This window comes from Typopeltis vanoorti, chromosome 8, assembly GCF_054136105.1.
Source record: "Typopeltis vanoorti isolate ZY-2024b chromosome 8, IOZ_Tvanoo_1.0, whole genome shotgun sequence".
Lineage (NCBI taxonomy): Eukaryota > Metazoa > Arthropoda > Arachnida > Uropygi > Thelyphonidae > Typopeltis > Typopeltis vanoorti.
In genome coordinates this window covers 117048324-117063891 of record NC_143556.1, presented here as the reverse complement: position 1 = coordinate 117063891, position 15568 = coordinate 117048324, and the positions used below count along the sequence as shown (strand labels likewise).

The following is a 15568-nucleotide window of genomic DNA, read 5'->3' as shown; positions in this document are numbered from 1 at the left end:
ACACACACACACACACACACACACACACACACATATATCAGTGCAAATTTAAATTAAAAAAGAAAAAATTGCATTTGAAATAGGCAACCTCAAAAATATTTTTAGAATTACTTAAATATAAAGAGCCAACAGGCTTCATTTTGGCAATATAAACACTATTTAAATTAAGGGGATATTAAATCCCACGTTGTTTTAAAACCGAATAAGAAACTCAAAGATTGGAATCAGAGTTTCATGCCGAATATATAGTAAACTATAAAAGTATCGGCGATTACTAGCGTGAGCTAATGCAAGTAGTCCTAGTACGTAGTACAAACTCGGGCAACTCGCAGCAAAGGTGGTAAAGTTCTGATCGCTATTCTTGGTATTTTCCATGATGTAAAAACACATTTCCTAGGAAATGTATGCTGTTATTACATTATGGTGGGAGGTCACTACCCAGACCGGTTTCGGCCTTTATTGAGGCTTCATCAGTGAGTAGCTAGACCAAATTAATACCAAAGGGTATAGCGAAAAGAACTTATATACTCTGCTATACAAGTTGTCAAAAAGGTGTTACCAATTAAGTTACTTAAATATAAAGAGCCAACAGGCTTCATTTCGGCGATATAAACACTATTTAAATTAAGGGGATATTAAACCCCATGTTGTTTTAAAACCGAATAAGAAACTCAAAGATTGAAATCAGAGAGTTTCATGCCAAATATATAGTAAACTAAAAAAAGTATCGGCGATTACTATAATTTTTAGGATTGTTTCTACGTTCGGAAAAGTAGACCTTATCCCATCATTTATAAATTTGTACATATTTTAATTGAAAAATTTTCTTCCTTTATCATTATTAAAAATTGCTTAACTTCATTAACAATCTTATGGGGCTGAATTTATCAGCCCCATAAGATTGTAAAATTTTGTTAATACTAGTCTTTTTCAGCTATATCTTTCTTCAAAAAAACCAAACATATCTGTCTAAATAGCTTTTTGCTCTTTCATCAATTTCCAAAATTAGCTTATCACAAAGACAAAAGTATTAACAATGAAATTTTCTTTCCCATGTTCCAATATATGAGTCATCTCATCATTAGATTGAGAAATTTCGTGAGACATTTTTTTTTTCGTTTTTTCACTCTTTCCTTTTCATCTTTAAATTTTGTCTCATCTGTTAATAAATTCTCTTCTTCATTTAAAGCAGCAAATATCCTTATATCGTAAATAAAACCAACTAAAGACTGTAACAAATTATTACTAACAACAAATCCATATCTTGTAGAGATTTACTAGTAGCATTTACTCGTTGTACAATTTTGTCCCACACAACTGTTAAAATTGCTGTTTCTGAATTGTCAAAATGATCAGCCAATGATGAGCTCTAATTTAGAAATAAGTTTTTAATGAGGAGAAATGGATACTTCAAGTAACGTCTCTTTAATTTGTTTATATCCACAGTTTCAAAACAATACAGTGTCAGCTCTTGTGGACCACCTCGTTTCACTTGATCTTTTAACTGTTTAAGATTTTTTTTTCTAAATGTTTAAGGAGTATGCTCCATCTTAAGGAGTATACTTCATCATGAAAAGTAATTATATACGTTTTGAATAAAACAAAAATACTGCACTGCTTCTGCACAAGATTCCTCGGCATAGTTGCCAATTCAGTTTTAATGGATCAAAACTCCATCCGCATTCTATTTTTTATCATGTAATTACCCCTTCGCCAATAATCCCTGAACGGCGATTTTAGAGCCATTAACGGATTAACCTTTGACTTTACATGTACTGTGTTACTTGGAATTTCCTTTACTGTCCTACAATATTTGATTTTTTTTTTCTTTCCTGCACAATTATGGTGTCTCTTCCCAAAAATAAAAACGAATTTCACATGTATGAAAATAATCAATCCTGAAATGACCAGAGATCAGCCTTTGCAATGAATCTATTTAGTAATAGTAAATTTTCTGCCTTTTATTCTTCAAATCAGTGTCACAGAACAAGACAATTTTATGTTCTTTCACTTTACTCACAATATAGAAGATTTTTTCCTCACAAATTTTGAAATGTTTGTTTCATTTAAAACATCATGTCAAATATTTACATTTTTTAAACAACATTTATTGAAATAAATATATCATTTTGCTTTCTTTTTGTCTTTTGCTTAAAACTGCAACAACAATTTTTTTTTTTTTTTTAGGATTTGCATTACTATAATATCCAGTGTAACCACTGTAGATATGCTGAAAATATAACATGAAGGATATCCTATACGAAATAATTAAAAATTTATGCGATTTTAAAGATTTTCTACTGCATCTACCTCCCTTCTCCTTTCATAGAACTCAATTAGCTAACTACTTTAAATTTCTACTGGTTTGAAAGCTTTCAGACAGTATTCAAAATCTGTTACTTCAGGTTACCGTTTTGACAAACAAATAAAATAAAATGAAGCAATAATATTGTTGTGCCGTCGAAGCAGCTGTACTATTTCTTTGCAATCTGAAATCAGTTGTTCAGCAGTCTGCTGAAATTTCAGTAGTATTATTTTTGTTATTTATTTATTAATTTTTTTTTTAATTCTAAATATTACCACATCTTCGAAATTCTCCATAATAATCCTCTTAGCTGGAGGAAAAGCTAAACTTAGATTACTATCACTGTTGTTGAGAAAGACAAGAGAGAAAGTTTCCCCAGAAATCACACTAAAGTGCTTGGCTGTAGTGCAGAATACATCAAAAATGTCATGTTTCGTTTTCCATTGTTGATTACAGAAACACTGACATATCTTTTACAGGCTGATACAACAGTTATACCAAAATGATTTCTTAATTTAAAGTGATCAGTTTCATTTTTATTATCGAAAAATATGTAATTTGATACAATTATCTTGAAAAAAAAAAAAAAAAGATTTGAATTATTTAAAAGAAAAGGCGCATATGTATTACATAATCATTTATGTTTTTTTTTTTGGAGGGGAGAGAGGGTTATAGACCTATTCCTTTCTGCTCGAGTAACAGTAAATTATTGAGAAAGTGAGAAACGAACATGTCCAGTAGGTGCACTAAAGAGTCCCTAACAATAGCCGAATACACACAGAAATTTATTTTATTTTATTATTATATTTTTCACCTTTCTGATTGCTTTACAGATGTTCAAAACATTTTATTCTGATTTTGCCTTTGCAGGATGAAACTATTTTTTAAACATTAATTTCCCCAATATTACATAATTTAATGATTTATTCTTATCAGGAAATAATACAAATGAAAAAATATACAAAATTTGCTAATTTATAATAATCACAATTTAATTTCGGTATCAGAATATTAAAAGTTCTCTGGTACAATTACTTTGGAAAAATAGCAAATCGAATTCAAACAAAAATAAAGTGCACATATGTTATCTAGCAGTATTTTGTGTGTGTGTGTATATATGTATGTATGTATGTATGTGTGTGTGGGGTGGGGTAATAATTTAGGGAGGGGGGGAGTTAGCCATTAAAGGCGAATTAATTCTGTTATGAAAATTTTGGAAATAAAATTTCATTTTGACGCATGCACCTACACATGTTTCGCAAGATAAACTGTAGGGAAAATACCGCTATAGTTTGCCCACCGATTAGAGATCCTTCGACACTTCTGCGCATCTCAGAAAAAGGAGAATCCATTCCGATAATAGGGTTATCAGTCCGTATAGTGGGACGAGTTGTTTATTATTACCGGTCGGAAAATTAACTTCTCTTTTATGATTATTGTAGTTAACTATGTTGCTTGTATAACAGTTGGAAAATTTTACCTATAAAGCACACGATTTCGCGTGTTGGCGACCAATTCGGATGTCCTTCATTTCTTTTTCCCATTCAGCATGAATCGAGTATTCTTGGAAAGACGCGAAACAGGGACCTACAAACGGTGGGCAAACTATACTTCAAAACTGCCGCATAATATCAAAATTAGCTGAAAAAATGTACACAACAGTTGCCTTCATAACTGCCATTTATTTTGTAGTGAGTGATTAGGGGGAAACCAAGAAAGTTGAAATGCAAAAATCTACAGATTACATTATAAAAATTTGCATTACACGATATGATTCAAGATTTACATATGATTCTATATAAAGCAAAATTTAAAAGTGAGAACCTTTGTGCAATCTGTGAACTAACCTTCGAACTAAGATTATGAATAAAAAAGAAAACTTAATTTGGAACAGATGGAGGCTATATTCATTTTTAGATTCAGATTTTCATGAATATATAAAATAATTGTTTAACAAAAATAATTATCTTCAATCAAGTTCTGGAAAAATTTTAAAATATATTAACGATTGAAATAATTAGCAAAAAAATTGATAGTGACATTGATCTTCCAAATCGATATAATATGAAGCGAAGAAGGTATGAAAGGATTTCGTATTTTGCTGGTATTAAAAACTATAATTATACGATAAAAACAAGCAGCAAAAAATGAATATAATTCATAGGTATTTAAGTCTGATATAACTTAGATTCCAGTTACCGAGCAAACGGCAAGCAACTGCGTTTCTTGCTGTAGGCAACTGAATGTATCTACTATGTATGCAGGTAATCTAGTTAAGTGTTCTTTTCAGCGTGAAGGATTATTGTCCCTTCTAATGGACATGACGGTCAAACTGCACTTCTTATCCATGTTCTTTCCACAGATGAACAGAATATTATCCAGGTTTGCTGGACGTGTCCAGCAAAGAAATGGTATGCTTACATACATGAATTTTATAAAATACAGGAGTTCCTGTTAGTTTTATATTCTAAGGAAAGAACAATCTATTTCAAATGGAAGTGGGAGGCTCACAAATTTTTCAGCAGCCTCTAGTTTTTATATTATGAATTTAATATTTAAAAATAAGTATTTTATTTTGCAACTATAACTATGCTGTTTTTTTTTATTGTTCTTTGTGAGGAGTAAGGTTTTAAAATATGGTCCCCATAGAGAGTGAGGCCCCCAGCTTGCACCTCATGGTAAATGTGGCCCTGCATTTACATTTACTTACTTGCCACTTTCCTATATTGGATCAATAGCCTTCGCCCACACATTCAATTCACCATAGAGAAAGAAAATGCTGATAATTTACCATTCTTGGCCATCCTTCTTATATGCACAGCCTGTGGTACTTTGTCAACCAGTGTTTATCAGAAACATACGTTTACTGCCAGATACATTAATCAAACTTGTGCTCATTACACCTCTCAAAAAATTGGTGTTATCAAGTCATTAATTAATAAAACACATAATGTGTGCTCCTCTGCCTGAGGTTTACAACAAGAACTTCTCATTATTCAAAACTTTAATGGAATTCAATGGTTACTATCCTCATCAAATCCAGCAGATTTATTGACTCTTATGTTCCAACACATAAGGATTCTTCAGGTTCCAATTCCTTATATTTCTGGTATTATCTCTGAACCTATTGGTAGAATTTTGAAGCAGTATCACCTTATTCCCACATATTTTCCTAGCAACAAAATTTCTCATATGTTATCATCTAAAGATAGAGGTGACAAATTGTCACCTCTATCTTTAGCAGGTGTTTACCAGATCTCTTGTGAACGTAAATTGATATAATTTGTGCAGACAGCCCATTAATTAATTTGTTTTGCTTTAAAAGATATATTTCGGTGATTGTTTTGCTTTGTTTTTCTGTGGAAAAAAAAATTAATGAACATCAATACTACATTGAATAAGTGAAACCTCAAAAGTCTGGTCTGGCACAACACGTATTGACACTAAACACAGTATCCTGTGGATGAAGCTCGTCTTCTCCATAGAAGCAGTTTTAAATATGAATGCCTTTTCAAAGAAAGATGAGAAGCCCCTTTACATCGACCTAACCTGAATCAGAATGATCATCTCTCTCACACAAATGTTTGGGAGATTCCCATTTTATGTAAACATCAGAAATATCTTTAATATTATTTATTAATATTAATTTATAGCTGGCAACTGTTTTTAATTGGTAAACTGACTATTGCATGTATCTTGTATTCCTGTTCACTGATTTACTTGTTTCTACACACTGATGATGTACTGTTATTTTCAGCATGATATATTTGTACTTTCATTAAAGTTCATTACTGTTAATATAATTATGGCTATTATAGCCTGTTTTTGTAATTTAATTTGTTTTGTAATTATATTAACATAGTGTTTAAGAGGAGTAACATGGGAATTTTCCCAGAAACTATACTTGGTTATATGTAATTCTGTTATTTAAAGTCATGTCACAGGTATCTTTAAAGATTAACTAAAATTATCCATACAACAATTCAATAGGAGAGATAAATGAGTTTATCAAAACTATAGAAAATGGTCAACACTTGCAGCAGAACAAGCCAACTTTTCATGAATGTGATCCAGTCTCTGACTCTTTGGAAGATAATTTTTTTTTTTTTTTAATAGCACTATTACAATGACTTTTCATTATGTATTTTCAAGTATATAATTACACAACAATACATTACAAAATAACATACAACTGTTGTTAGCAGAACAAAATTTAAAACCTCCTTTTATGTAATTTGGTATAATAACTCATGCATGCCTGGTTAATTTAAGGTTTGTTCATTAGGAGGCCAGATAATTGAGACATCACTGCATACTTAATCTTAGAGAATATAAAAATTCCTGATCTAATTTGCTGCAAAGTATTATAGTATATGTAGTAAACTATCTAATGTACTTTTGTTTCATAATCATATTAAAAGCTGAAATTTAATGCATCACATCTTCCTTTAACATTCAGTTGAAGTAAAAACTTGTAAACCAATTATATTGGTTTACAAGTGCCACTGTTGTTCACCATAAAATGTAAACTTTCTGTGGGCAGAACTGCCAAAAAATAAATAAAACAAAACAAATCTACTTATATTAGCTGTATGATGGTGTAAGCATTTGTTTGTGTGTGTTTGCACACGCATACACCAAGTAGATATAAGATGCATTTCTGAAGCTATGCAAGCGTTTCCTTGAGTATTCAATTTTCTTACTGGCATACTTTGTTCTCAGTGCCATTAAAAGGTTTACTCTGAAGAGATGAAATTCTCTTATCTTCTTGTTTCCAATTGCTGCTCATGTAAAGTAGTAGCATCAGCAGCAGTTGGATGTGTGTTGCATGTGATGGAGGTGTGCTGATTAAGAAATGCTACTTGTCAATTAGAAAGTTCCTTTATATTCTACCTTATTTAAAGTTGGTATACTCACTCTCTCCAGTTACATCATGGTAGGTGAAACAAAAGATTACTCATGACCAGTGATATGCTACCAAATTATATTAAAAGTTTTTCTGTTTCCTGAAAGCTGCTTTTCTTATCAGTGATTTCTCTAGGAAATATTATTTTCTAAATTATGAAGCAAAATACAATAACAAAAATCAATACTAATGATGATGATTACAAAATAAAGCTGTTATGTCTATATAAATTATGTTATCAATACAGAGCTAGGTTACATGTCTATTTAAAAATGACTTACCCCATCTGATCTGAAGTGATCAGAATATCTTGGGTTTTCAATAAAGCAATGAGATGATTCATGCATCACCTGACAGTTTTTCTGGCTGTGATCCATTATCCCACCGTTTGAGCTATTCACATGCTCTTTAAATTTAGTAGAAGTGCAATCAAAGCCACTTGTTGCCTAAAAACAATGAAAAGCGCCATTACTTTTATTTATAGTATTGTAAATCAATATTTTAGGTTATAAATATTTCACATCAGCATTCCTTAATATTCTTATTCGTCGAAATTGATCTTTTGCCTTTAATCAATATTGTTACCATGGTTACATTTCTAGGAGTCCATTGCTAATAAAAAAAATAAAAAATAAAAACGCAAGCCTCATCACTAAAATGCATTACTGTCAAAAATAAGATTAAATGCGAAGCACTGCATTCTTACCCGTCCTTTCACCAATTATAATGCAATCGCTGCCAAATTATCGAAGGAAAGGTAATATCCACACACAATGATGGCAAACTAATCCTTCAGAAATAGACTAAACCTTTTTTTTTTTTCGTGAAACCTCTAACCAAGAGTCCTCTTGTTTCGTTACCTATACCTTGGCACCGCCCTTCATCCATGCGGAAACTAACGTAACAGCTTTAATTTTCACATCCTGAATGAAATGTCCTAAGAATACTAAGTACTACCACCACATAACTATGGGAACTCTAGCAAAGCACGCTACTTGTCAACATACGGGACATTCCCGCGAAGCCAAATCAATAATAACGCTACTTAGTTTTCATTGTTTCACAAACGTTTAGTTTAGCAACGGTATGGCGATGCTGGCAATGAAAATATTAGTCTAATATACAGATCGAAGGTATCTTATTCATTTTCTTAAAATGGATGCTATACATCAGTTAATTTCGCTTATCTTTTCATTTTTTTTTCTTTTTTCCGTTATATCAATTAGAAGAACGCGATAAAACTTGAAACCGAATTGGATAACTTAAAACCAGGTGATCATTTCATTAAAATTTAGTTACGTGATAAGTGTTATTTTTTCTGCTATTGTTAATACACTTTTGATGCAACAGTTCCGAAAGCAAAGTGGGTAAATTATTCGAAATCACTATGAGACAAAAAAACACTCGTAAAACATTAACGGAGGAGCGGGGCGAATTATACGTAGGAAGATTTTTTTTTTTTTTTAACGATGTCAAGATAGGACAGAACGAGAGTAATCCCTACGAGTTGAATGAGTATATATACCGTCAAAGCAGAGTACAATTGGAAGAACGAAGCGATGAACGCTCTTTGACCAGAAAAGACCTGAATTTGATTCACGTCTGATGAAAGGAACTTTTATGCGGGATTTTTAAACTGAAGGTGAGATAGTCGATCATCATAGAATGGAAACAATAACGTTTCTTTCTCAGGTGTTTCATCTTGCATATAAGCAAATCGTCCGGAGAACACACCATTTATAAACAAACCAAAAAAAAAAAAAACTATTCTGGGCGGCAGATGGCGGTGTGAGTACATAGGGGGGGGGGGTAGTGGCGTTATGTGTGTATGGAGGATTAAGTAGTGCTGCAGTTTCTTCCAGAATGTCTTTGTATGTGTCACAATAATAATAGATGTTTAAAATAAATTAAAAGATACCAAGAAATTATGTACTCGGTTTAATCCTTTATTCAAGCAAGCAAACAAGTTTGTGCCTGAACTAGTTTCAGGACTGGGGAAACTCATATAAAGAAGCTAATGATTTCACATCACTTGCCTTGGTATCCCATAATGCAAAGCATATATCCTATCATTGTCTGTTCTGTATAATGCTATGCATTATGGGAAGGGTCACTACCCAGACAAGGCATGTGATGTGAAATCATTAGCTTCTTTATACGAGTTGCCCCAGTCCTGAAAATAGTTCAGACACAAACTTGTTTGCTTACACTTGGATAAAGGATTAAACCAAGTACATAATTTCTTGGTATCCTTAATTTATAGTATAACCAAGTGAAAAAACTTACAACAGATGTTTAAAATCTTCTTCATTCTGAATGGTTGAGTCAATGTCTCTGCAACAGGTTGGGTGTTCGAAACCTGTGATACTATGAATGCTAGCATCTAATTTTCATCATCTGGTGTGAGATCCCCTATTAAACAGATGTTGTAAGTACCTTGAAAAAGTTGTTTTATCTTTATAAAAGCCATATGACTATTTTACACTAAAGGAAGGGATAGAAAATTTGCCCCAACATATTTAAGAAATTATAACAAAAATGATAAAACTGGTCTTTTTCTGCAGCCTCTCACCTTATGTGCTCAAGCCAGTTAAGTGATAAGTGTTATTTATGCTTTGCTAATGTCACCACTGTTACAATCCTGGTCTCTAGATAGGACATGCAGAGAATTTAATGACTAGTGCACCCAAGGTACTGAGTAATATGCTGTACAATGACTTTCAGTAGAACTGTATATAACGAGTGAGTGAAAAACTTACTGCACGTCACTACTGTGTGAGGCAAAATGGTTAAAGAGAAAGAAGGAACCTGCTGATATGTTAAGAATTGGGGAATGTAGTTCTTGGGGAAGAGTACAAAGAACACACAGATGCAATGTGGATGAGAAGTTTGTTAAATAAATTTGAAGAACTTCAAGTTAAAAAGGAGCAGAAAAGATATTGTGCTGTATGGAAATTCTATAATATAAAGGGTGTGAAGGATGGTAGAGTAATTAAACGTGTTATCCAGAGTCAAAGATTAAGGATATAACTGCGGCTGTGAAATTGCAGAAAGATAGAGCGAGTGAGATTATTGCAGTTATAGGGACGAATGATCTAGGTAGCGAAAGATTTTCTGTGAGACAGGATTTGAAGGATTTAATGAATGCAAAGAGCGAGAGTGGAAAGATCATGAGTGTGTTACCAAGATTTGATAGTGATGAATTAAACAGAAGAGCAATTACAGTAAATGGAATGATGTCAAGATTGTATAAAAGCTTTTGCAAAGAAATGAAACTTAATATTCATTTTATGAATGTCTGGGATGAGTTTGACATAAGGAAGGAGTATTTTAAGAGAGATGGTTTGCACTTAAATGAATTGGGCACTTGGCATTTAGAACATTTATTGAAAAAGGATATCAATTGCTGTGAATTTAGGATTAATTGTTCGCAGAAAATTAACAGTATACAGAGTGGGCTAATTCTCACACAGGGAGATTATGGGAAGAAGAGAGTATTGCAGTTTATGTATACTAATGCTCGAAGTATTCGGAATAAGAGTGAGCAATTTTTGTCATTACTTAGTACAACTTGACGAAAAATTATAGGAATTAGTGAGACTTGGTTAACTAAGAATGATATAGTTATAGGGATTGAATGTAAGGAGTACAGTATTTTCAGGCAGGACAGAGATGACAGAATTGGGGGAGGGGTTTTACTAATGATAGACGAAGCGTTAAAGCCAAAAAAGGTAGAAGTGCCTCAAGGTGACAGGTATGTAGAGGGCAGTTCATTTGAGGCTGTTTGGTGTGAGATAGAGATCAACAAGGCGAAATATGTAATCGGTTGTTGCTATAATCCAAGGGGTATAAGGGAGAATGTAGATAGTATGTATTGGCAAATTAGCATGATGAGTGATCGAGCAATTATTATGAGGGATCTTAACTTTGGGGGACATAGATTAGGAGAAGGAATAGTCACAAGGAACAAAGGAAATGGAGTTTATACAGTTGTTAAGAGATAGCTACCTGAGATAGCATGTGATGGAAGGGACAAGAGATTCTAGAGTGTTAGATCTGGTCATAACATCAGAGAACATATCAATAAGTAATTTAGTTACAGTATCTCCACTTGGGGAAAGCAATCATGTGGTCTTGACCTGGGAGATTGTAAGATGTGCTGATTATTCTGTTAAGAAGGGGTATATGTGGAATTACAAGGCTAGTGATTATGACAAGCTGAGAAGTCAGCTTTCAACACTGCTATGGCATGAAAATTTGAAAGGGAGAGATGTTGATGGTGCATGGAGATTGTCAAAGAGTATTTAAAGAAAGCTGTATATCAGACTGTATTCCCAGAGTCAGAAGGAGAAATCAAGTAGGAGTAAGATGGATGAATAATATTAGTAAGCAGGAGTTGCAGGTAAAGAAAGGTTGTGGAGGAAGTATAAAGAAATAGGAGATGAGCATTCCTATGAGAAGTACAAGGTACAGGCAAAGAGAGAAGTAACCTGTATGGTAAGGAAAGCCAAAGCTAATTATGAGAGGAAGTTAGCTGATGAATCCAAAAGAAACCCTAAGGGGTTCTTTCACTATGTGGCAAGTAAAAGGAAGAATAACCATGGAAAGATTGCTTTAAAAGGTGTTGATGGTAGGGAAATTACAGAAGCAAATCAAATAGTTGAGTTGCTTAGTGATCATTTTGCAAACGTGTACCATATTGGTTGTGATAGTGCAGTGTCAAATGTGTCATTGACTGATGAGAATCTAGAGATAGACGAAATAGAGGTGCTTAATATATTATAGAACCTTAATGCTAACACTGCCATTGGGTTATATGGCATATCGGCCCATGTGTTACTAGAATGTGCAAGAGAATTAGCACCTCCTCTAACCAGGCTGTTTAATTTAAGCCTCAGTTCTGGTAAATTACCAATAGAGTGGAAAGAGGATAAAATAATTCCACTACACAAGGGAGGCTCTAAGACTGAGGTTGCAAATTATAGACCAATCAATATATCTGGAGTGGTGGTTAAGGTTTTGGAGAAATTGATAAAAATTAGAATTCAGGACTGGGTGGATAGCAATATGATACTTTATAAGGGGCAACATGGTTTTGTGAAGGGTAGGTCTTGCCTCAGTAACTTGCTTACGTTCTATAATAAAGTAACAGTAGAGTTGGATAAAGGAAATCCTTACTCAGTGATACTGCTGGACTTTGCAAAGGCATTTGACAAGATTCCACACGGAACTCTGTTGCATAAATTAGAGCAAATGGGTATGGATCAGAATCTGGTGATTTGGATTGGAGGATGGCTGGTGGATAGATATCAAAGAGTGGTTTATGGAGGAGCTGAGTCCAGAAGAAGGCAAGTGATCAGTGGTGTATCTCAAGGCTCAGTGCTTGGTCCTCTATTGTTTAATTTGTACATCAATGATATTGGGAATACTTTGAAAGGAAATACACACTTGTTTGCTGATGATGCAAAATTAGGAAGAGCAATAGTCAATTCAGATGATGTAGATATCTTGCAGGATGACTTAAATAGGCCGACGGTATGGCTGTCAGTTTAACGTGGCTAAGTGTAAGGTGATGCACTTTGGGAGGATGAGATCACATGCTATTTACTATATTAATGGAACTGAACTGCAAGAAGTTGACGAGGCAAGGGACTTAGGAGTTATTGTGGACAGAGAACTTAAGTTTAAAGGGCATATTGCAAAGATTGCAAAAATATCACATCAAATTACATGGTTGTTGAAGAACACACTAACAAGTAGGGATAAGAAAGTTATTGTTCCACTTTATAAGGCATTAATAAGACCGCATTTGGACTATTCTGCACAGGTCTGGTCACCTGGATTTCTGGTGATGAAGAAATGGTGGAGAGGATTCAGAGGCGAGTTACAAAAATTGTTGCAGGTCTGTGGGATGTTCCCTACGAGGATAGATTGAAGAGCTGTGAGCTCCAAAAACTAGCTGATAGACGTAGGAGAGGAGATATGATAGAAGCATATAAATTATTAAAGGGATTTTACAGGATTGATACTGATGACATTTTTAAGGCCAGTGCAGGAAGGGAGAAGACAAGGAGCCATCCCTGGAGATTATGTAAGAGTGTGGTTAACAAGGGTGTTAGGACTAAATTTTTTATTTGGAGGGTTGTAAAGGGGTGGAATGCATTGCCAGAGATGTTGTGAATAAATTTAAGGAGGAGTATGATAGGTATTGTGTAAATAATAGTTAGTGTGTCAATGTGGGGTCTCCCGCAATGAGTCTTTTGACTCCATGGAGACACCGTTATAATAATAACTCCACACACACATACACTGAAAAAAAAACTGTTTACAACTAATAAGGATAAGATCCACCCAGATTTCTGGTAGAAAAAAACACAGTCATAACAATTCAAGCTGAGAAAATGTAGAAGCACTCACCTCAAACAACTGCTCAAATTTGAAATGGCATCTTTGTAAAATGCATGTCTGAGACTAGAAGATTCTGTGGTCAGCGTCAGTTCCATGCTGAGCTAAACCAGATTTGTAAGTTTTATTAATAGAAAACATGGAAGTAATTTATTGCAGTCTCTTCTCAACAAACCACCCTGCTCATACAAATATGAAACAAATTAACAAAGGACCTGTTAAATAGGTGGGAGGGAGAGAAGAGACTTATCACTGGTGAAAGACAACATGGAAGAGAGGTTATATCCTCAGAGAGGGCTGAGGAAAGCTCCTTAGAGAGTTGTATTTTTTGAGGAGCTTTCCAATTGGTTCATTTTTGTGATATAAGGGGTCAGAGTTCTTAGGAACATGCTTATCTCTATTATGGGCTAGATCTTTGAGTTTATCATTAAAAATGCTTCTGTACAGACAATGTACTTCATTAAAGCACACACTGTCTTTCTGATCCTTATCGAGAAGCATTTTAGTGATACCAATTTTCTTGAGAAGGATGATGAGCCAGGTCAATCTGTATGTATACTGACGTTGTCAGCACATCTAATGTAGAGCAGGAGAGGATCCTCGTCCAGGAAAGCTAATATCTGTCCTTTTCCACAGTGAACCCGATTCAATGGTGTAGATGGTTGAGTTTTTTTCTATTCTTGAATTTTATTTCTATGCAGTCATTAACAACATCCCCAACTACCCTTCCTACCTGTCTGTCCTCCTCAGATACAATATATCGTCACATTTCATTCCTATAAGAATATCATCTGTTAAACAGGTCTCATAAATGTATAATTTTCCCCTCTTTGCATTTACCTAATGCTAAGAACTTAACACCTTTATTCATGATACTTCAGGTATTAGTAAACATAATGGCAGCCATTCTTGAGTATTCATAAAACTCTTAAAACTTGACTAGTTCAAATGTGAGGTTGAATTGATTCCTCAACCAAATTCCTTATTCCATTGCCAAGGTCATCACTTTTCTTGTATGGCAAAATTAGACCAGTCATTCTTGACATCATCATCACCACACCATCATTCTTTCTGTCACTCTCTTGGTTATCACAATCAGTTTTGACTTCTAACATTAATCGGTGTTTTCAAACTCTCATGCAACCACTCTGGAACATCTGGTTTACCTGAATGTTTATATTTACTCTTTCGCTTTGACTCCTTATGTCATACAACTATTTCAAAATTCTCCGTGTATGATTTCTGTGTCAAATACATGTTTACATACTTAAATTGTTAATAATAATATTTTACTCTTCCCCCTTCCCAACACACACGTGCTCATTCATGGTGTACAAGTTCTAGTCTCCCAACAAACTTGTATCAAGTACTAAGAAACACTAACAGTGCTGAAATTCCAAGTGATAAAAAGTAAAAATGAAAACTTACTGGGAAACCTGATGATTGAAATATTTTTAAGAAATAATTGCAGAGCATTAGAAACAACAACAAAAAAAAACTATTTTGCATAACTAGATACTATTTAAAGGTTCTTCAGCGTCAACTAATGGATTCTAAATAGCTTAGAATCTCATAATTTTAATGGTTGTCTAATATTTAGGGATAGCTAGAAGACCCAATTATATCAACATTCAAGAAGTAAGTCAGTATATTTGTTAGTGTATAATTCAGTTATTCTATAGAATAATGGGTCACTGTAGTTAAAGTATGAAATAAGAATTTTATTTCACTAATTTCCCAAAAATCTGCATTAGTACACAATTATAATCAGTTTGTTTTTTATTGTTGTTTTCTATCTTATGTATATATAAGATATAAATACATGATATATATATATATATTTATTTATTTATTTAAGTACAGGGTGGCCCAAAAGTCACAAAGTGGTTTAAAATGAAAATAACTTTTTGACTGTTAATTTTTTTTTTTTAGATATTCTAAGGAACATTTGG

The 15568-nt window shown here is 33.5% G+C and overlaps 1 protein-coding gene across 4 annotated transcripts in view; it reads right to left on the bottom strand.

Annotated features, from left to right (window-relative positions):
* LOC150104303 (uncharacterized) overlaps positions 1 to 15568 on the bottom strand; it is a 397984-nt gene that overhangs the window by 301968 nt on the left and 80448 nt on the right. For all 4 annotated transcript variants that reach the window (XM_090396286.1, XM_090396285.1, XM_090396287.1 and 1 more), the window contains one exon: positions 7493 to 7657. In XM_090396286.1, coding sequence (XP_090252412.1) covers positions 7493 to 7657 — 165 coding nt within the window. The remainder of the gene's footprint in view (positions 1 to 7492; positions 7658 to 15568) is intronic.